This window comes from Trachurus trachurus (genome assembly GCF_905171665.1).
Source record: "Trachurus trachurus genome assembly, chromosome: 7".
Lineage (NCBI taxonomy): Eukaryota > Metazoa > Chordata > Actinopteri > Carangiformes > Carangidae > Trachurus > Trachurus trachurus.
Genome location: NC_139901.1, coordinates 22,654,969 through 22,678,730, shown reverse-complemented (window position 1 = coordinate 22,678,730; position 23,762 = coordinate 22,654,969). Strand labels below are relative to the sequence as shown.

Below are 23,762 nucleotides of genomic sequence, written 5' to 3'. Positions count from 1 at the left end.
TCGTGATGTCAACAGATACATGGAGCTGTCGACATGGAACTACCTGTCTTTTTTAACACAAACCGTCGATTTGAGGTTTAAATTGACTGGTTTGAAAATGAGAGGCGTTGGTCATAAAGTGTTGTTGCTGTCCCTTTTGTTGTTGCTCGTAAACCCATGCGTGCTCGGGCGAGTTGACAACCCGGACCTGCGTGAGGGAGATAACAAGGGAGCAGTGGGAAAGGAGCCAGTCGGAAATCAGCAAACATTAATAATAGATGACAAAAATGGACCCACTTCAAGCAGCCCAGAGAAGGATGGACAGCCTGTCAGGTCTGAGACAACAATGGTTTCAATAATATATCTTTGGAATAAGTTGGCCTAATATAGCTAGTTAGCTAGGCTATAGCTTCATTTGCAATGCTACAAAACAGGTTTTCTTACATTCGTCGCATGGATTCATTTGATACAGGTAATAGTATAACGTTACAGTCCATGCAACAGAGCAGTCTTTACTTATACCACATCACAATGTTTTGTTTTTTAATCCAATGGTTTCTTAGCTGCGTGGCTTCATGGGACACAACTCAAATGTCGATTATGTAAACACGAGCTGAGTAAAAAACATTGCAGAGGATTGACTTCGCATAACTGCCTTTACCACCAATCAATCAATGCACACTTTTGCCAACTTCTCATTAGAGTCCCATTGAGTTAAGGGTTTTAACTCCCTCCTTAGTTGTTTTTGTCAAGCACTTTGTAAATATGTAATATGTAAATGCAGTTCTCATTATTAACTCCTCATGGTTGAAATTGAATGAAGTTGTTTAAACACACACAGGTGCGTACTTTATATCCTTTTAAAAGCAATGCTGTAATTTGCAGTGTACATTGAGTCCAGAGTTTGTCTCGCCTCTCTGTCTGATCAACCATCCGTCTTTCATCTATCTATCTTTTAATTTATGGTATATCTAACACCATCATGCTTTTGCTCCTGACAGCAAGTCCAATGACACTGAAATCAACAGCAATGACACCCTCCATCCTGCAACTTCTCCTGTCAAGCCAACAACCCCAGCACCCCCAACACCCAAGCCCATCCTGCCCGTGCAGACTGGGGTCAAGGCCCAGGAAGAAGAACAGTCTAGTGGGTTGACCATTTTCTTCAGCCTGCTGGTTATTGGTATGTAGCCTGTAACTGTTATTTCATTTCTGAATAGCTGCTTGATTCAGTCTTTTCTCCTTTCTTTATTTTTATTTTTTCGGTCTATGTTTCAATTTGGCTCACTAACGTAAATGCAGCTAAGAATAGATGGCAAATGTGCAGCTGCTTGAGCATTTCATTCATTGTGAAATATATGGATGGTGATTCAGAATGAAGGAAGTGGATAAAGGAAAGGATGTGGTTACACATTAATATGAGTAAGGTCATGAAATGCTTCCAAGCACACAAAGTGCCCATTATGCACTTTAGTTCCCTGCAGTTGAAGTCACATGCTTACGACTGTAAGGGTTTAGAGCAAGGAAATGGCATAAATCATGCATAAGGTTACCAATTAACCCCCCTCACTCTGTCAACACATGAAGATGTTATTTTGTCTTGAACCAAATATTTCAACATGAAAAACAGTTGATTGGTTTTTAATAGGCGCAATATGCAGCAAATCATAGTCATTTGTTTACTGAAGCTAATACCAACTCATCAGTGGTTTGACTTAGACAGTGTAGGCCATTAATGAGAAACCGCCTCAGAGTACAATCTAGAAAGTACACATTAGTCCTAAATAGCATTTCCTGTAAAGCATATTAACAAGATGTTGTGTTCTCCACCATGAGTGTGCATGTTTTAATTAGGCCAGAATGTAATATCTCCCCCATGACAAAACAGTCCAGCTTTGATGCACCAACGTCTTCCAGCGTCAGTGTTGTGCATATACTTTCACTTACAATTATCTCATTTGCTGCACTGCATTTCTACCAAATGTATGAATTGGCATTTACTTTGCTTCATTGTGGCCTTGGGGTTTGTCATCATAATTATGCTAATATGCATAAGCACTGATTTAGCACATTGATATACATGGTTGCCTATGGTACTGTCACAAGCTAATTTTATGTTTCAATTTGGGGCAATTATCTTTTTATTGTACAGTCTCAGAACTATAATTTGAATGTCAAGCAACAGCTTTGTAGTCATATTTATGTCAAACAAATGCATTTGAATTAATTTAAATAAAATATATTTTTAGTTAGACTAATCTGAATTGAAGGGTGAGCTGTGTGAGGAGAAGTTTGCGCTGGATGACATGTTTGTCATAGACATCTCTGGCCTGTCTGTGGTAGGTACATGAAGGAAAGCGGCCAGAGAAAAGATCTTAACACTGTATGATGTGGGGGCTATTTTTGGGCTGATCTGAGTTGGTATGACATGGTGGTCCTGACATGGACGTATTTGTCCTGAATATTCACTCACTGGTTTTTGCTCTCCCTGCCAACAACAGGTATCTGCATCATATTGGTGCACTTGCTCATCAAGTTCAAGCTGCATTTTCTTCCAGAGAGTGTGGCTGTCGTGTCCCTTGGTGAGTACTTATTATGTAACATGTTGTTCTGCACAGACAGAGTCAAATGTTCAATGTATCTGCATTTAAGAACTCTCTAGGAAATCCATAGTATTATTATTTTTTTTACATTTTTTGGGGGGGTGGGGGAGTTGGGGATATGGGGTATGGGTCATTTTTCAGAGATAACATTTTGCTTACTGAGAGGGGGCACCTCAGGTTAATCTTACTTCCTTTGTCTTCCTCTTGACATTTTTGTGCAGTGACACTCTCACACTCGGTGACACACATCTGTCTTGACCCTGAGGGCCTTTTGCTCTTGCTTGCCCTGCATGCTGTAGTATATGAGACAGAGCTCCTCTCAGTGTTTGGAGCAGGGGGCTCTGCTGAAGAGAGATAACACTCTGCTTACAAATCAAGACCGACTGCTTTTCCTTCCTCATCACTTCCTCTCTCTCATCCAGTTATTGTCATGTCTTCCTCTGCACTATCCCATTCCATTGCCTGGATATCGCAGTCTGTGCTTTGATGCTTCTATATATATATATATATATATATATATATATATATATATATATATATATATATATATATATATATATATATATATATATATATATATATATATATGCTCAGTTTCTTTTTCCATCTTATCTCTCTCTTTCCCTCTGCCCTTTACACGTCTTTGTGTTTTTCTTGCCCTTTTAATTAATGTTCTGCTGGGCTGTGTAACAAAAGAGCAGAAGGCCCTAGGGGACTTTCTCATAGACAAAAAAATAAGATTGGAGCCCTTTTAGACTCTTTGTATCTAATTTATCCCTGAACCACGGTGGACCAGACTTCAACTTGTTTTAACCACTAAATTAGCACTTTGCCTCAGGTCTTCACCCGAGCTGTGTTCTCATTGTGTTGAAATGTTCATACGCAGCGGTGAAATATTTAATCAGTGGTATTGTTTTTGGCGTTTCCTTGCTCCTTCCAGGGATTCTTATGGGAGGCTTCATCAAGATCATTGAGTTCCAGGAGCTAGCCAACTGGAAGGTATGATGTTTGATTCTCCACACAGCTCTTTTTCTTGTATCGACTCTGCACAAAAAACTTTGACATCATGCGCTCACACATGCAGGTTGACTGTGTGTCGATATAGCATCTTATAGGACAAAGTTGTTTCAAATCCACCAACAAAAGAACTATACTCACAGCATGTTTGATACTAAATGTAAATCAGAGGTCAGGGAGAAATGTTTGCACAGCTGAGGTCTTGGCTTATTGAAAACATGCTTTACCCACTTATTGTATGATGCATTTTGTACGGCCACACACATTCCCGGGAACCCCCCACTCACCCCACCCCAACCTAGTAAACATCTGTCGTCCCTGTGCTGCAGTTTTTTTTAATCTCTCCCTGTGTGCCTGTCTTTTTCATCAGTCATTCATTTCCTGGTTGCCGTTTTTGCATCAAATCTCATCTCTATCTCCACTCTTGTTACCTCACCGTACTCTGACACACACTATTCTTTGCTTGGTATCTTTCCCTCTGTGTCCCTGCGAGCCCTCCCTTTTTTTTCTCCTGGATTTCAGCCTTTAATTAACATTCCTTGTTCTCTGCCAGTGAGTGAGGGAACAAATGAACAAGGGAGGTAGAAAAAGAGAGAGATGTAGAGTTGTTTCTTTCACACAGGGGCCCATTGTTTTTTAGCCCGGGGGGCCCCAGAGTGTTGCTGAGTCATTGCCACTAGTAACCAGAGCCCCTGGAGCCCCTTTTCCCCTTTTGCCTGTATCACGTGAATCTTTACCCCTGCTATATACATGTTAGCGTTTAATTTACAGCAAGCACAACTGCACACGTGTCCACATAGTGTGGGGAGTGGCGACAAGATCTTTTGTTTCTCACCAGCTTCAGTGTAGACCCGTCATGAGGACTAGCTTCTTGGCAGGAGTGTGGATATGTGTGTTTTGTAGGCCGACGGAGACTTCAAAAGACCCAGGCCATGATGCAAATCCATTATGTCTGACCTATTTGTTTTTTCAGAGAGCCCCTAGGAGCAGGGTGCACCATGTAACCTGTTCAGTGAGTAACACAGCCAGTGGCAAAACTGTGATTCTTTCAGCATCACTTTCTTCAGTTGCAACTCTTTTGAAATTGTGCATTCAGTGCACTTACTTAAAGGTCCATGTTTCACCCTCACAGTTAATGGATGGCATCTGTCCTCCCCGATCAACCACTGTCACAGTTGGTCTCCTTGTTTTTCAGTCACAATCTTATTTTGCGTATTGAAACCGGAAGCTTGTAGCTACCTCTATATGTCACATGCCATCTCCTCCTCCAGCATGTTTCTGACACTGGCCCACTTGGCTAATTGAGCAAACCTCCAGGAATGCCTTCCAAATCACCAAGGGTGCGCAAAGCCCCCAGGCAGCCGCATCCTGTCATCACTGGCTTTGCCCTCGCCTTTCACCAACATTCTCCTTTTTCTTACCAGCAGATTTCCCTGTATGTGCCTTTCTGGTACCATTCGCTGCTTTTCCTTTTCTCTCATCTGCCCATCTCTCCCCTGTGCTCTGACACAGATTGAAGAAGAAATAGCATGCTGGTTTCGAAGCAACACGCTAGCAGCACTTTGTCTCTTAGGCTCAGCTCACAGAGAGAGATGCATAGGTGAATATATTTTCATCTACAGTGTGCTTCAGATAATTATTTAGCGTTCTGTTTTAAGCATTCTACTATATTCACTGTATAATCTGGGCTCATCGTTTTTCCTCAGTGACTGCTGTGGTGTGTTTTAAGCCCCAAAGGGCAGCACATACTTTTAATAGATCTCTCCCACGCCGCAGAGAGAGAGGGACACAAGGAGAGCAGTTTTAATTGTGGTTTCAGGGGCCTTTTTCCCATGTGGTGATGTCACAGTGTGTCAAAGCTGAGCCTCCAGGGAGCCTGTACTCTCAACGAAGGTCTCTCCATCGTTCCCGCTCATATTTTTCTGTTATCTCTCGACCCTCTTTTAACTGTGTTCCCTTCATCTTTGGCATTCATCTTTTCTCATTTAGTTCAAGCTCTGTCTCAGCACTTCCCTTGAGTATGCCCACCCTCTGCTCTCTGGATTTATCCATTTCATCTTTCCCTCTTTTACAATGTATATTTCTCTGCCGTCTATCAACACCGGTGCCTATGAAATCTCGTCAGCCCTTGCCTGTCCACAACCTTTCCTCCTGGTTTCAGGTTTAGAAAACCAACAGACGATTACTAAGGAACAATTTACAATTTGAATGATTGATTAGGTGTTAGTTACTTACCCATTGAGCAAATAAGGGAACATTTGCTGGTTTGGGGGTTTTAAAATGTGATGATTTGCTGCTAGTGTTTGTTTAAAGCAGATATCAGTGGAATGTTTTTGTTAATATAAGTCCTAAATAGTCCTATTTTCCGTCAGCAATCACTTACATGAAGTATTTCAGCCTAAACACGAGTTTCTCCGTCACTCTGCTCTGCTGTAACCCGAGGAGAAAATTTTCCTTGTGGGATACAAGTGTTATCCAATGAGGAGAGAGAACGGCATGAAGGGCTGTGTGTGCAGCCAAGGGATGCGCGTGAATGTGGTGACGTAGCACGAGGACCAATTGATGCCTGACAAGGGCGGGGGCTGCTAACTCATGGTGCGTTCACGGAAACTCGTACTTTGTGTTTTTCCTTCCTGTGAAGTCATACCAGTTCGATCTGGTACGAGTTCACGGGTCGGAAGTAACGAGTGGCCGTTATAGGGAACTTTCACAGACAACAGGACGGTAAAAACACGAGCTACGGGTTACCTGGAACGCTACCAAGTCGTAGTTGTGACTTGAAGCTGTAACTTACGGTTTCAAAAGCCTGCCTTGAACGCAGCATTAGCCGAAACGGCCGTGAAGCTGATATCTGCTTTAACATTATTCTAAAATTGAATCGTTTGACTTTGGATTGTTATCCTGAAGCAACAACCATGAAGTAATATTAAATAAGTGATTGATAGTTTAATTGATAATGATTTTAACTCTTGATTGCAACCTTACTGTACTAAACTCAGTCTGTTGTCACGGCTAGCTGGTTTAAAGCTATAGTGCGTAACTTTTTCATGTCCATTGATGTCCATTACAACAAAGCCATTACTAGATAAGATAACACAGCACTGATTCAGCCGATTAGCTCTGCAAATCTCTTGCGGTATTTGTCAGTATTTGTTGTATTGAATTTTGTGTTGACCGCAGCACAGGAAATGATGTGTTTTACCTCACAACAGGACGGGAGGGAGGAGGAGGAGCAGTGAGTGTGCTAGCAACAGGTAGAAACAAGCGCCCACTGTTGGGCTGTTAGGCGTTACTGCAGGCGCTGCAACAGATCACCTAAGCAGGTCAAGCCAGGAAGCGCCGGGCTATGTGCTAATCCACACAAGCTAGCAGTGCCTACACTCACGGTAGCAAATGGTCGCGCCCTCGTCAACAGCATGGATTACATCTCACTGTGTAGAGCTTCTCAGGAACTGCTGTGTTTACATTCTTAGGGAAACCTGGCTGAACCACAGCACGCAAGCCAAGATGCAGATTTGCAGGAATATTTGCCACTGTTATTCATGTATGTGACCGCAGCCTGAACCTCGACTACATTTCCCCACAGCGGAAGAATCACCTGCTGGCCATTCGCGTCTGTGTCACAGCAGCCTCAGCCATATTCAGCTGCAGCATATGATTATACTTTGCCTACCAGTGCCTGTTGTGTTTGAACTATCTTTTGATGTGGAGTTGTACCCCTCTCTTGTGCCCTACACCACATTCTGATTGTTTACATGTTGCACAGTGTTATGTGCGCTGGCCGTTCTGCAGTAAAACGTCTGTGAAGTAGCAACATGTGTTAGCAGCTGATTTCCTTCTGTAGATGTTAAAACGCAACACCTGCATCCGTGTATGACTGGAAGCGCCAATAGGGTTCTTGTAATTACGTAGAATTCCTCAAGGGGTCAATATAAGTTACGCACTATACTATAGCTTTAAGTTTGCTCATTCAGATCTGTGTACGTGTGCATGTTAAGTTTGCATGTGCTTACATGTGGCAGTAAGACATATGAACCCATGCAAGCATACAGAAGACTGCTGTGGATGCCAGATTATAGTGCATACCCGGCATACCTTCCTCTGTCGCAGGTGTTAATATTCATTCTTGACCTTTCACCTCACCTGCAGGCCAGAGCTCTGCTGGAAATAAATGTCAAGAAAAAAGTGTTAACCTGGAAACAGTCCTCACTGACCTGCTTTTCTTGATATGTGAATGCAAAATGAGCCAGATCAAGCCAGAGCCAGGCTTTTCACCTCAGCATGCATTCTCTATAGGCTATCCTCTATGCCTGACCCATTTTCAACGCTTCTTTATGGAATAGTGTAGGTTGGTGTCATCCAAATTTATCACTGGAGCCAAAGCCATCTTGACAGGCAAAAGTCAGTTCACTGCATGGTCTTCAATTAAACAATGTGCTGTGGTATTGTCTCATCTCATTTGCCGATCACTTCATGGTCTTTTGCGTCTTTTTGAACCTTGAATAATTGGTTAGATGGGAAGAAAATGATTACAAATTTAGATGATTAGATAATGAAAATACTCAGGTCTGTTTTTTATTAAGTGCTAGCGCTACCCTTACTTTTGATTGTATTTGATGCATTTAAATGTTGGTAATTTTTTGTCAGATATTAGATAATTGTGGATTATAACTGTGGTTGCTATAAGTAAGTGAATTACATTATGTGTCATGCAGTTCTTATAGGAATTGATTGTTTTAGTCAAAACTTGTCAAATGTGGAAGTGATTGTCTTCAGTTCTGCTTCTGTCATTATTGTGTTTGAGTCAGGTTCTTCCAGCTGTCAAACATGGCTCCTATATAATACAATGGGAGGGACTGTTGATTGAAAGGAGTACATACAGACCTGTTCTCTTCCTTGTTTCTGACAGACACAACTATAATGTCCAGCACAGCCCAGAAATACATCTCCCTTATTAACACTCACTAGTGGATACAATATGTTAATAATGTAAACATCAATATAGCCTATTGAATAGGCTATATTGATGTTTACATTATTAACACATACTATGCATAGCACACACTTAACACACACACTCTCCCACACACACACACACTTACACTGGCACTCCCATATTGGCTTTTACTAGAACACATGGTGCATCATGCTCAGACACATTGGCAGCCAGAGCGTAATGCACAGGCACATGATGCCTACGCCTGATCTGACTGGGAGGCTGGCCCATTTAGCTGAGAAGCAACAATGATTTCATTATATTGGTGAAAGAATCAGAGAGCTCAGATCACAGGGATGTGTGTGTGTGTGTGTGTGTGTGTGTGTGTGTGTGTGTGTGTGTGTGTGTGTGTGTGTGTGTGTGTGTGTGTGTGTGTGTGTGTGTGTGTGTGTGTGTGTGTGTGTGTGTGTGTGTGTGTGTGTGTGTGTGTGTGTGTGTGTGTGTGTGTGTGTGTGTGTGTGTGTGTGTGTGTGTGTGGCTCTAAAAAAGGCTTAACTAGGTATCCACACCCTTTACACTATGTGTGAGCGAGCCTGTTTGTATCTTTGTTTAAGTGCATACATGAATTGGCTAGCAGGCAAGCATCCCCCCCTGAGAAGTGTGTTTGTTTGTTCACATGTATCATTGTCTTGCTGAAGTCAACATTTTAATTTGTTTTGTCACATTCAGGGCTGTTGCTAACAGCTCAGCACAGCTTCCTTTGTCACCCTTGCCCCACCTCCTTGGCTTAGTACAGTCAGCTGATGATCACTAAACCGACTTTGGTCATTCAGACAAATAGTAGGTAGCATTGAGTTAAGGATTACATAATAAACACAAGCACATGTTTTATCATCCATTGACACACACATAACTAGCTAATATGACAGTGCTGATGAGCATTAGGATTTGTGAACAGATTAAAGACCACTGTAGGCTTCAAGATGACAAGGCTTGACATAATGTGCAACAACCCAGTCCAAGTAATTTATTCAATGAATAATGTTCCCTGTTCACTGTTTATCAAGTAGACCGCATCCCCCTTTCAAAATGGCCGAATGTGTTTTTTAATATGCATCTGCACCAGAGACAGCCTTGGCTGGAGGTTTTTTTTTTTTTTGGAGTGTGTCTCAATTAAAAATGATTAAGTTTAATTTAATTTAATGTAATGTAACTCACGTTCATATGATGGAGTAAATTGAATTATTATATAATTTGATTCAAATGAATTGTATCGATATCATTTGACTAAAGTGATGTCACTAAATTCAGTCAAGTTTATTTGATTTGACAAATTCATCACAATGAAGTATTTTCTTTTAACTCTGTTCATTATTTATTCATTTATTAATTGAATTGTCAGTTGAATTTATTTATTTTATCCGTTTGAATCAATTTAAAGCAGAAGTAAGTGGTCCGGTCGTTTTCGCTAATGCTGCGTTCCAGGCAGGCTTTTGAAATCGTAAATTACAGCTTCAAGTCACAACTTACGACTTTGTAGCGTTCCAGGCAACCCACTCGTGTTTTTCCGACCTGTTTTACCGGTGAAAGTCACTATAACGGCCACTCGTAACTTCCGACCGGTGAACTCGTACCAGATCGAACTGGTACCACTTCACGGTCGGAAAAATACGAGTTTCCTTGAACGCACCATAACAGTCCTCGTCGCTACGTCACCACATTCACGGCGTTCCTTGGCTGCACACACAGCCCTGCATGCCGTTCTCTCTCCTCATTGGATAAAAACTGTAGGATACGATAAATGTTTTCTCTTCGGCTTAGAGCAGAGCAGAGGGACTGAGAGACCCGTGTTTCAGTCCAAACACTCTATGTAAGTGATTGCTGTCGGAAGATATAACTATTTAAGACTTATATTAACACAAATATATCACTCACTTCTGCTTTAATATATTTCATTCAATTAACTCAATCAAATTTAGTCAATATGTTGAAATTAATTTCAGTCAATTTCATTACATTTTTCAATTTAATTTGAGTGTAAATCTAGGTCAATTCATTAATTCGAGTTCAATCCAAAAGAATATTTCACTCTCAGCTTCACATTAGTACATTTTTCCTCTACCCTCTCACTACAAACTGCATGCAGCTCAAAGCTGTGGTTAGTCACTCTTCTGTCACATAACCACTGGTGCTCTTGAAATAACTGTATACAATGTTTTTCTCGTTTAAAAGGAGGAGGAAATGTTCCGCCCCAACATGTTCTTCCTGTTGCTGCTGCCACCCATCATCTTTGAATCTGGATATTCTTTACATAAGGTATGGCAAAATGTTGTGCACGAAGCAGAACCTATATATGGCTCAAGACCGTCAGTTGAAAGACAATGCTAGTAAAATTATGAATGTGATGTACTCAGAAATAAAACCAACTGGCATGCATATTTGGCAAACATTTGTATAGCCTAAAAATGTGTTATTTATTTTTAACAATCTGTTGATTTTCCTCTCCATCCATTGATACTGTAGCTCAAATAGGCTTAAAATGCAACAGTCCTGCCCAGCTGCTTTCTCTTCTGTTACTAGAGGAATCCTTTTTGCTTTTTTCTCTGTACCCATTCTGTGCCCTACCTTTTTGTTTTCAATACTGTCTACATGCTGTATAATGTTGTGTAACTTTATATGTCATTATGTTAAGCCTATGAATACTTCTTTGTACTTTCAGGGGAATTTTTTTCAGAACATCGGTTCTATTACCCTGTTTGCTGTTATTGGCACAGCTATCTCTGCCTTCATAGTTGGGGGAGGTATCTATTTCCTTGGGCAGGTAAGAATAATAGTATTAACGGCATCTGTTAACAATTCTGGCATTGTCTATGCCTGTTCATATAAATTGTTGAATTTGTTTTAATTTGATATTTGGTCACAGAGAAAGCTGAATTACAGACTTAAGAGATAATCACAAACATGTTGCCATAGATACATTTAACTTTTATTTTTTATTTATTATTTCCTTTAACATTTCCTTGGTGCAACTTTTGTTGCAAGAAGAGTTATCTGATACTTGTATGCATGTCTATGTCTGTCTGTGTTTCCTCAGGCTGACGTTATCTATAAGATGAGCATGACAGATAGGTGAGTGTTAGCTTACGTCTCTAATGATCACATCCTTGTATGAGAATAATCGAAACGTTTATCTGGAAGGTTCTCTCATTAAAAAATATTTCTGTCCAAAATGACATCAAGAGACACTTACATTTCGACACGTACATTGTCTTCTTCAGGGTGAGAGGTAAGAAGACAAAGTAATACCCCTTTCCCACTGGCCAAAAAACCCGTTTAAACCCGCTAACAATCGGCTTTTGGTGGCAGTGGGAAAGGCGCACCGAGCCGAGTCGACCCGCGTCGACGCGGGTCAAACGACTCGGCAAGCGACGCGGGTTAAAATCGCCTTTAATCGGCTCGGCTCCGAACGGCTTGCAGTGGGAACGCCAGACCCGCGTCGACCCGCTAATTTACGTGATGACACTGAACGTTATCGCGCTGGTCGCGTCTCATATCACGTACCAAAACAAAGCTCTGCTCCGCTCTGCTCTCATACGAGACTGGGATCAAAAGATCAGAGAACACTGACCGAAAACGATAGAAAAAAAGAAAAGAAAAGAAGCGACAGTCTGTTTAACTGACGTGTTGTGCTGCGGAGGTCCGTCATCCGGCCGCAGCAGACTCTCTGTCCTCCGCGGTCCTGGTGCTCCAGGTCAGCCAGCCAGAGAGTCTGCCTCGGCGGACGGACACTCCGCGGCGGGCGGCTGTGGCATGACTGTGTGTGTCTCTTGCTCCGCGGATGAGAGCGGGGCGACTGGTTTATGCTCTGTCTGATCCCTCAGCGGGGGGTCAGACTCGGCTCATTTTGGTCAATGGGAAAGGGGCCAAATGCCGATTGTTAGCGGGTCGACCCGCGTTTAAAAAACCTGCGTCGACCCGCTAATTTTAGTGGGAAAACGGCTTAAGTGTCAAAATTGGATAGCTGTATTCAATAGTACTATCACAAGTGACACTATCAGTCTACAGCTGATAAAACAAAACTCGACAAAGCTTAAGAGTGTGTTAGTAAGTCCTAGCCAACAGGAAAGACACAGTGAGCATGCTACTCCACACCCATGCCACCCACAAGTTTTGATTTAGATATTGACATTGTGCATTTTACCACTTCCTCATCTAAGGTCAACTATTCAAAACATGGCAAATTTGGCACATAACATGCCTCCTTTAAAAACAGTATGACAAGAGTGCCCCCCCACCCCAAAACCTTACCCTACCCAACCCTGACCCTCCTACGACAATTTAAAGCCTATTGGAGTGACCTTATTTGGATTGATCTTCACTGGCTTCATTGATATTTTATCCGTGCCCATATGTGTTTTTGTGTGCATGCCTGTAACAATGTATTTTCATCACTTGTGAACTCTCTCTCTCTCTCTGTCCCTCTCCCTCTCTCTCCTGACCTGCTGTAGCTTTGCCTTTGGTTCACTGATCTCAGCTGTGGACCCTGTGGCTACCATCGCCATCTTTAACGCCCTCAATGTTGACCCGGTCCTCAACATGCTGGTGTTTGGTGAGAGTATCCTCAATGATGCCGTCTCCATTGTCCTCACCAAGTAAGTCTCAGTCCGCCCTCTTGTCGGCTTTTTTAGACCTCATTTCCACGAAATGATCTTTACGCCTTTTTACCACAAACCACCCTAAAGAGGATATGAGCTTAGCCATGTGATGTCTGAAATGATTTCCTAAGAGGTATCTGTGAATGAACCACCCAGAAACTGAATCCTGGGAAGAGGAGGTGTGGCAACATTTCAGCAACACACCCCAACACCCGTTATCAAAGTGTTGCCCAACAAACAACACTAGTAAATACGAATTACAATAAAACCCATAACAATGTTTTCATTTATATAGCACAATACACCACCCATGTGTTTGGAGGACTGCAGTATTTGGAGTACTGAACCACCCAAAACAATGAGCTGTGAGCACACGTATTCGCCTATAGGATACAATTATCAGTGTAAACATCCCACACAAGCAGTGAGTATACCGTGGTGGTAAATAAACAGTGCAACACCTTTATCTTCACAAATTTAGCAACAGTCAGTCTGGAGTGTTACTAACTCCAGAGGAGGTGTTAAACAGTACTGTATTGTAACTGCAGACTGGTGGCCTCACACACCACCACAGAGACAAAATCTTGACAGACAAGTTTGATGGAAACAGACAGTTGGCAGGAATGTCTTGTTTGTACACATCACTGTCATCTTATCTTCTGTCTCTGTACTCACTTCATTGCCTTCACTGCTTTATCTCCCACTCACAACTAGCTAGATGTGCAAAGTGTTCTCAAGTGTCTGCGTGGCCCCGTAGAGTAAATGAATGCATGAATAATGAATAGGCTGAACAACCCTGGCAGTTTGCTCGTTGTTAGCACCTCACAGACTGGCTTTCTTAGAAAGCTACTTTACAGTTTGGCCCAGTCTTCCACTGGAGCCACACAGTTTAATGCCTTTGCCGGGAAGCATGTTAAAAATCAGATTATTATTATTATGATTGATTATCATGATAATTACTTGACAGATGTGTTGTCTGTCTGTTTGTCTGCGTAACTCGTGATTATAAGAGGCGTTTAAATTGTACAAATTGATTTTCTCTGTGCCGAAAACTGTAAAAACATCCCAAATGAAAACTGTTTGGATGCAGACATGATCAATGCCTTTTTACACCGCAACTAACAACATTTATGTCCAAAGAATAACATGGGCCAATAAAAGTGGGGGGAAATACAAAGGAAATACTTGGGCATTACTGTGCCATTGTAGTTTATATTAGCCTTTTAGCCTTGGTACTTTATAGCTCCAGGTGTGCTTAAAAGTATTACCGCTTTTGAAGATGTGATAAAAATGTACATGTAACGTTCAATGCCTGATATCTAAATGTTTCCTGTGTGGTACTAGTTCATATAATAAGTTCCTTCAAATTACATTCCTGTGAAGTCACTGAGGTGATACAATACAGCCAATTTCTGTTTAGCCAACAGGATTTTGATGGGATTACAAATTCTGCATACACTCTAATCCACACACACACACGCACACACACTTTCTAACTCTCTCTCTCTTTCATACACACACCCACACATGTTTGTAGGTTTCACTGGTGGAGTGTTCCTGCCCTCTAGGGGCAGATAGCGGTATAACAAAAAATACTGTGCTCAGTTGGTAATGTTTCTCCTTTTTTTTCTGTCTTTCAGCACAGCCGAGGGCTTCTTTTCTCGGTCGGACAACTCCACTGTAACAGGCTGGGAGACTTTTTTGCAAGCATTGAGTTATTTTCTTCAAATGTTTTTTGGATCTGCTGCCCTGGGAACCCTCACTGGACTCATCTCGGCTCTTGTATCCAGACTCTGTGTGTGTGTGCGTGCGTGCGTGCGTGCGTGCGTGTGTGTGTGAGATATTCTTGATGGTATTTACATTATTCTACTTATTTATTTCCCTAACTATATCTTCAGTTTCTAAAGCACTTTGACCTGAGGAAGACTCCTTCCCTCGAGTTTGGGATGATGATAATCTTTGCATACCTACCCTATGGCCTGGCAGAGGGCATTAAACTGTCTGGTGGGTGCATGCATATACAAACACCCGCTCTCTGGCACCCTTAAAAAGCACTGCATATGTCTTAACTTTATAGGACTGTTTAATATATCACTCTTTCTCTCTGCCTACAGGTATTATGTCTATCCTGTTTGCGGGAATTGTGATGTCTCACTACACCCATCACAACTTGTCTCCTGTCACCCAGATCCTCATGCAGCAGACACTGCGTACAGTGGCCTTCATGTGTGGTCAGTGAATAGCTTGTTATTCTAACAGACCTCTCTGTTTTTATTAACAGTAAGTTTTCAACTGTTTTTTTCAACCTCTCTCTGCAGAGACATGTGTGTTTGCCTTCCTTGGTCTTTCCATCTTCAGCTTCCCTCATAAATTTGAAATATCCTTTGTCATCTGGTGCATAGTAAGTGCTCTGACATTTAAAAAAATAATGCGTCTGAATGGTGTCTCAGACTGTTCCCGTGTTTCAGCTGTTGCTCTCTTGGCAGGTCCTGGTTCTTCTGGGCCGAGCGATCAACATCTTCCCTCTGACATTCCTGTTGAACTTTTTCAGAGACCACAAGATCACACCCAAAATGATGTTCATCATGTGGTTTAGTGGTGAGTAGATACAACAAACAGTTTGAACAGGGCATTACAAGAATAGTTCTTTGTTAGTGCCAAAGCTGTGGTCATTGCCCAAACAAAGAGTGGTTGTCTGTGAGTTCAAAAGAAAGTGCTAACAGCTGAGGCGGAGTACATCGACTGAAACTGAAGTCGCAGCTATGTGACTATCAGTTCTTTGTTTTAGTCCTCTTGAGTTTTGGACTGCTATTTCGATAAAATGTCACTCTAGATTGGCTGTGGGCCCTGTCTGACATTTTATAGATCAAGAAAATAAGTAGATTAACAGATTATTAAAGCATACAACTCGCACTGCACCTTGTCTTAAAGGTGTAGTGAGTAAGCCCACCCACTGCCAGCCAGACATAAAGAGAAAAGGGAAAGTGATCAAGTGAGCTGGCTCAACTTATAAAATGTTATTTTTAAAAGCAGCTTAAACAGGAGAAGGATCTCTGCTAACTCTGATGATTAGCATGTTATTCCAACAAATGTACTTTTACAATTATTCAATTCAGTTTACTTTATTTCACAAGGAAAATGCTCAAATACTGATTTACAGGTAATTGCTGAAAATATACATTCAGAAAATAAATTATACATTAATTAGCAGAGTTCACTAGATATTTGTTTCTGAGTGAAATTGTGGTATCCTGTGTTTTACATGACCTGATATAAAACCCACTATTTCCCATTAGAAGTAGAAACAAAGAAACAGTATAAGAAGGAAAGGAACAGTGTGGAGCAAAGCTAGAAGAGAGAAAAGCCTCAGAAAGGCTGAAACAACTGTTCTGCAACTATTTCAATAATTGTTTCATAATTGTATTAATTTTTCAAGCAACATTATCAAATACTTTTCCATTCTGCTTTTCTAAATGGGAAAACTTTGGGATTTAGGAGACAAAACACAATTGTAGGATTAATTTATGAAGAACATTTTTTTGCAGTCCTATTATATTGAGACAAACAAATTAAAAAATTAAACCAAATGGTGTTTTTGTGTGAACCTCTCAGTCTCACATTTTTGTCTTTTTCTGTGTGCTAGGTCTGAGAGGAGCTATTCCTTACGCTTTGAGCCTCCATCTGGGCCTGGAGCCCATTGAGAAACGGCAGCTCATCGGCACCACCACCATCATTATCGTACTATTTACCATCCTCCTGATGGGAGGCGGGACCATGCCGCTCATCCGCATTATGGACATTGAGGAGAGCCAATCACGGCGTAAGAACAAGAAAGACATCAATCTCAGCAAGACAGAGAAAATGGTAATTGATGCAGCACTTTCTTTTCACACATACAGATGTTGCTGAAGGAAACCTCTGGGGATAACAGGGATTGGAGACTTTTCCTCACCTTTCATTGTCCTTTCACTTGAATCTAAACTTAACCCAAATCACCCAAAAATCAGCTTTTATTCTCTGTTGCACAAGTCATCCTCAGTGAACTGGTCTTTAGTCGGATCATTTCCCCAAAAGTATCATGAGACAGAAAATTACACACACTCAGACAACCGCAGTTTGTGGGTACTCGCTGTGTCGTCCCTCTCATCTGCCATCAGACTCTCACTGTTCTCCTCAGAGGGAAAACATCAAAGGGTTGATTGTGGTTTGTGTGAAGGACACTGAATCAGTGGGGGGGGGGGGGCACTTTCATCACAGAGATGCACACGAAGAAACACAAGCACAAATAAAGCCTAACGACTAGCATTAATATCATTTCCCAGGCACACCAGAATGCAAGCTATTGTGTTTAATATTTCAGCTGACTCCGTTGGTTCTAACTCCAGATAATGGGTCTTCCTTTTGAAGTACATCCTACCATTGAGGTCAATGGCGGCTTGTGGTGATGTGCTTGCATGACTTGTGTGCACAGTGTTTGCATGTTTGATGTCTTCCAAAGCCAAGTGTTACACCCTGGGGTACCAGCAACTAGATCTAGAAACCCTCCATTTTTCCTTACGGCTCTCATGCCTTCTTTGATGTGATTCCCGCTCTTTTGCTCTCTCTGCCCTTCCTCCCTCATCCCTCATCCTTCACTGTGTGATCTTCACTCCACTATCCTCAATGCTGTCCTGTCATTTTGACTTTTCCCTGCACCTTCTCCTTTTTCTTCCTTGTCTTTCACCTCCATCTCATTTCTTGTCCCGTCTCCTTTCATTTCTTTTTATCTATTTATCTGCCTCTCTTCCTTTCTCTCCAGGGTAATACCATTGAGTCAGAGCACCTATCAGAGCTGACGGAGGAAGAGTACGAGGCTCACATCTACCAAAGACAAGATCTGAAGGGGTTTATGTGGCTTGATGCTAAGTACCTTAACCCCTTCTTCACTCGCAGGCTCACCCAAGAGGTAAGAGAGATCAAGAGAAAGGAATCCCCTATGAGACCCCTGTGAGGCCGCGCGTTATCGTTCACAATCTCTTGAACATATATCATTGTTTTGTCACATTGGCTCGGCAGGTCCAAATGAACAAGTCTTGGTATTTGTTTTTGTCGAGACTGCAGGATGTGATCTAGTTTGTACCAAATTTTTGAAACCATACATCAGTGATCATCAACTGGCGGGCCGAATCCGGCCCGCCGAACCTTCCAATCCGGCCCGCGACTGAGTTCTGATAGTTAACAAGTAGCTATTATAATATTATATTTCTCGGTCTCTGTTTGTGTGCGCCTGTAAGTCAATGCGCTGGGAGACGGAGACACGTAGACAGTGTTAGTGTGCACCTGTAAGTCAATGCGCTGGGATAAGGAAATGCCGCGGTACCCAAAGCACCGTGCATGAATGTTTAGGGAGCGGACTGCAGGGTTTTCCCTGCCTGTCGGTAGAGGCCAGCTGCCTGGGTGATTTTGGCCGCGGGCCGTTCAGATGTAGCGTCTTTTGCGCACTCAAACCCATTCAGTGTAGATGCGTGTCATGCACGCTCACAACCCAAAAACGATGCGGTAGCAACGCGTGTTTGATGCCACGCGGTTGTTTTTTTGTGCACGTCCTGGTGCACAGCTGCGCGGACCTGCTTCTCCCTCCGGTGTTGTGTCCCGGTTCCCCCTCGGCCCGTGACTCTCCTACTGTTTCCCACTGAGCTCTGCCCGTGTGTGGAAAAACGTCACCTCCGAGATGTAGAATGTGTATTACAGTATAGAAGAGAAACACTACTGACTACTCGGGACTACTGACTTGTATCATCAGAACCGATTGTCAGCCGCTCCTTTCATATTTAGGCTGAAAATCACAGGGCAAGTCAGCAGTGCAAAGCTCCAGCCTTTGGGAGTATCTGAAAGTCCAGCTGTCAAGATTTTTCATTTTATATCATATCAAACACTAAAAATATGTATAAATGAAAATTATGAGCTTACAGGTAAAATAGAATATAGGCTAAACAAATAAATTATTAGGCAAAAAGGTGAATTTAATTTCGATCTCGGCCTATTTGAATGTCCGGTCCCCAAGATGTCTGTTGAGAAAGATTCTGGCCCTTCAACAAATATAGTTGATGACCCCTGCCATACATGGTCATTATTTATAGCTGCTCAAGCTAAATGGCCACACTGAGGTTTTGTGGAAGTACAATAGAAGAGAAGAGAGTGGCTTCACTTTGGGCGCATGCAGTATTTTTAAGGGGTTTCTATTTAGAAGCACAAAATATGAAGGAAGGAATGAGTGGACATTTTTAAAATATTTATCCCTGCTGACCGACTGCTGAGGCATCTCAAATTTAACATCTGGGAAAAGCAGTTGCACTGTAGTCTGCAGCACTTTTTCATTGGACTCTTAAGCAGGGGGGGAGAGAGAAACTGGGAAAACAACCTGTGATAACACTTTCAGTTGGGTCCAGTGATGGTACCTTGGAATACTGCAGCAAATTAAAAGATATTCAATGAACTGCTTTACACACACCAATGACAACCTCCATGAGTGAAAAATGAAGCCAATGTGCAAGTAGAAAAAAAAAAAAATCCCATACACTCCTGTAATAAAAAGAAACGAACTTCACAGTAGAAATGAACTCCCTCCTTCGTGTCAACTGTATACAGGGGTGAATTTTTTTTATAACTCCACACAAACCTCTCTGTTTGGATAATGACAGGATTAGCAACGTCTGTGAAGTTGGTGCAAGATAGCCACAATGGAAGTGACCACTCTGAGCATCACAGTGACTCCCCAGAAAACCTTTTTTTTTTTTTACACTCTTATCTTTCTTCTTCTGCTATATATTTTCTGACTTTTCTCACCTGGGTGCAGTCTAGTGCATTGAGCCTGTTTTATTGTTATCTGTGTGTACAACTAAAGTCTAAATATAGAGATTTTTTTTTTCTGCAGAGAATCCTTCATCCCTCATTTATTCACTGCTTTTAGTGTAACTCACAACACCGGGCTATGTAACAAACATTTACTCACATTCAGATTGAAGGCTGTTGGATGAATACTCCTCATCAGATAATACTTCAGATAATAATCCAGCAGCAAAAAGCACTCTGGGTTTCGCTTCAGTGCTTTCCAGACACGTGTAACACATGTCAAAACAGCCCAGCATCAGAGATTATTTCGTAGTGCTTAATGCAAATCAAATTTACTTCTACTGAGCTCATTTACATCTGTAGTCCTTGTCTGTACACAGCTAAATTAAAACGTAGCACCAAGACTAAACATTGTGCCCCTGACGATAATTTATAGGAGCTTAAGTTTATTGTGTTGTTGTGTTTATTGTTATTGTTAATAATCTTTCCCTTCTGCTCATTAGCTTCACCAGGGTTATGTTTCAACCTGTACCTTGTTCGTTGGTTTGTTTGGCACGAGGATGTAACAAAAAGTACTGAACTAAGACCACTTTATGGAAAGAGGGGGCATGGACCAGGAAAAAGCCAATACATTTTGGGGCAGTTCAGGCCAGGTCTATTTACTGTGAATAATTTGTTCTCTTTTTTTATACCTCTGCACCAACAAGAGCCAGAGCTGGATATCTCAGTAATGCCTTTGAGTCGGTACTTTGAAATTTGACATAACCATTCACTATGGATGGTTAGATTTTGGGAATCAAAGTTGAAAGTGACATAGCAATCTCACAAATCACGGTTTCATTCTAGTGAACTTAATATCTCAGTAACACCAGAAAGGACCTTTTTCAAAATTGGTACATTAGCCATCAGAATTGAATGTGTTTATTCTTGACTGGAAGGTCAAAGGTGAAGGTCACAGTGACCTCACATGACATGTTTTGAGCTCATGAATGCCATATCTCTGATATACTTTTATAAAATTTAGTAGACACATCCACTTTGACTCATGGATGAACTGATTACACTTTGGTGGTCAAAGGTAAAGGATGAAGATCACAGTGACCTTAGATCTTAGTCGAGACACAAATAGTTCATATTTTATGTGACTCGAGTCTAGATAAACAAGGATGTTTGCCTGAGTGGCAGAGACAGACAGCGGTAGAGCGACAATTCTATTTTTTGCTAGTTTTAAAGCCTTGTGTATGTTTATTGTTTGACATTGGTATTAGTGGAGCTCTGTGCTCTCTGAGTTCCCTTCTAGTTTCCAATTTCCTTCAAAAATCAGCTCTAAAAACAACATACTTTATCCTGCCATCTGTATCCTCTATGTAGCAGTGTTTGTAATTACATGATTTATGATTTCTGCCAGTGCTCAAATCTTTAACAGAGCGAAATGATGCGATTATGTAAAGGAAATAGCTCAGAAATTGACTCACTGAATCATTATTGTTTACTATTATTCACTATTAACTATTATTATTATTATTATGATGATGATGATCATTAATGAGTTGAAGGACGGTCTATTTGTCTATATATCGATGTATGTAGTTTGTACAGAGAATATGTTTCAAACTATGCCAAAAAGAAATTCAGTAGGATATAAGATATCATCAAATCAAAACCATTCACTTCATTAACAGAAACAGCTGGCACAGACTCATCAACTTGGATGTTCATACAGGGTGACTGAATTCTTGGATGTGTTATGTTTATACCTGCACTCCTGCTCATGCCAATGTTTCTGCATGGTCCCTTTTTTATGGATGTGAATGTGCTGATTTATGTTGTGTGTGTGTGTCTGACAGGACCTGTTGCATGGCCGGATCCAGATGAAGACCTTGACCAACAAGTGGTATGAAGAAGTCCGTCAAGGACCCTCAGGCTCTGAGGATGATGAAGATGAAGCAGAGCTGCTGTGAACTGAACAAACACTTTCAGTTCATCAGATCAGACAACAAGGAATGGACATTGTGCTCTGGTCACAAGGAGTGTGTGTGCGTGTGTCTATCTATCTGTGTGAGAGTGTGTGAAGACAGGCACTGTTCTCAGTGTCGGTCACATGCACTTCTTGTTTGATCACCTGCCACAAAGTCTATGTGACAAAGGGGTTTCACTCCCTCTGTGGACTTTCAGCCCACAAACTGGGCTGGAATGTGTCAAATCTTATTAGCAATCACTGGATGAAGCAAAAAAACAAGGAAAAAAAGTCAAAAAAAAATTGTTTTATGAAGGCCATGTTGTTATAAGCTATGGAAACAGAATATCTGTGTTTGCTGATCTGCTGAGCAGCACAGAGAAAGTTGCGTTGATCCAGATAAACTATTTCACACCATTAAAAGGTTTAGGCCTGAAGGGAAATCAGCAGAGAAGCTGTGAGGGACATTTTCAGTGCAAAGCAATACGAGAGCACCTGTTCACTTTTCTCTTCTCTTTTGTATCGGCCATTGCGCTGTAGCACTAGCTTAGTTGGGCTTGAGGGATACAACATACGGTTCAGTGCTACAGCCTCAGATTGTAAAAGGGAGATTTGTTATAGGCCACAGGTTACTGCTTTGAATAGTTTCCTGTTGAAATGGGATTTCTCTCTTTGTCCCTACATTTTGTATGCATTAATGAGTGACTGATGAATTAATTTATTAATAAACAGATACTGCATAACACATGAAATTACACATAAATGATGCATGAGCTTCCACTCTATCCTACAGCAAATAGAGGCAACAAAGAAAAATGCAGGAGAGATTTAAAACCAGTGAAACATGCTGGGTAAAACTAAGAAATTTCAACAAAATGAACACCTAGCTTACTGAAGAATAATTATGCATAATTATGGTAATTGGGAAGTGCTTTCATTGTCAAGTATGGTTCCAGTTCAATTTCCTAAATCAACTTTTTTCAGTTTATTTTCTTTCTCTGGCGATGTTTCTGCCAAAACACTGTGCATTAAGTAGACCATAAAATGTTGCTTTTGTGTTTTTCACTGTGGATTTCTAAATAAGATGGGCACCAATGAATGTGTGGGTAACTGGGAATATGGTTTTGTGAATGTTAATGTATTTTTTCTATTTATTTATAAAATGTGCTGTTTGTGGGATTATAAGCTTTTATACAAGCTCTATGAGCACTGCAGAAATATTAAAAGAAGAGTCTATAATAAATCACATTGACATCCTATGTGCAGCGTCAAATGCTACTTTCATAGTAGAAAGCTACACCTTCACCGGCTACAGCAATCTCCACATAGTCCTTTTTAAAGGCCCCATGCTGTGCACTTTTCTCTGGGTTTATTTACCTGCTGATATCCCTAACAAAATGTATCACTGGTTTTGAGTACCTGTGATCTGCTTAATATCGTTTATATTGCCCCTTTCTGTTGCCTCTTTCTGGAGTTCTAACAGGCACAGGTCATTTGGCCAATCAGAAGAGAGAATGGGAACCTCTCCTCTGATTGGCTGACTGTTTTAGAGTGGCATGTGGTCGGGCCAATCACAGGCAAGTAACTGAAACCTAAGCTGCATTCATACAAATTGAAAAAAAACAACTGGTCACGGTGGGCGGAGTTACCTTGTGTGTGACATCACAGAAAGGAGGAAGTGCTATCTGCTCGTCTTAAAGAGAATGTTCCTACAAATGGGCGGTGTGTGTTTCTCCGTTTATGACCAATTTGATGCATGGGGCAGTATATACGTGGCCCAGAGA

General features: G+C 41.4%; 1 protein-coding gene across 1 annotated transcript; it reads left to right on the top strand.

Annotated features, from left to right (window-relative positions):
• The first annotated feature begins 5 nt into the window (after window positions 1-5).
• On the top strand, window positions 6-23,182 carry slc9a8 (solute carrier family 9 member 8). Its single transcript, XM_083975403.1, has 16 exons — window positions 6-312; window positions 981-1,162; window positions 2,481-2,561; window positions 3,523-3,581; window positions 10,768-10,851; window positions 11,255-11,356; window positions 11,630-11,664; window positions 13,044-13,187; window positions 14,831-14,972; window positions 15,089-15,194; window positions 15,305-15,421; window positions 15,509-15,591; window positions 15,677-15,788; window positions 16,834-17,054; window positions 17,989-18,135; window positions 21,869-23,182. Exons 1-16 carry the CDS (start codon window positions 20-22, stop codon window positions 21,980-21,982), a joined length of 2,022 nt encoding a protein of 673 aa, XP_083831529.1. The 5' UTR covers window positions 6-19; the 3' UTR covers window positions 21,983-23,182.
• The last annotated feature ends 580 nt before the right edge of the window (window positions 23,183-23,762 follow it).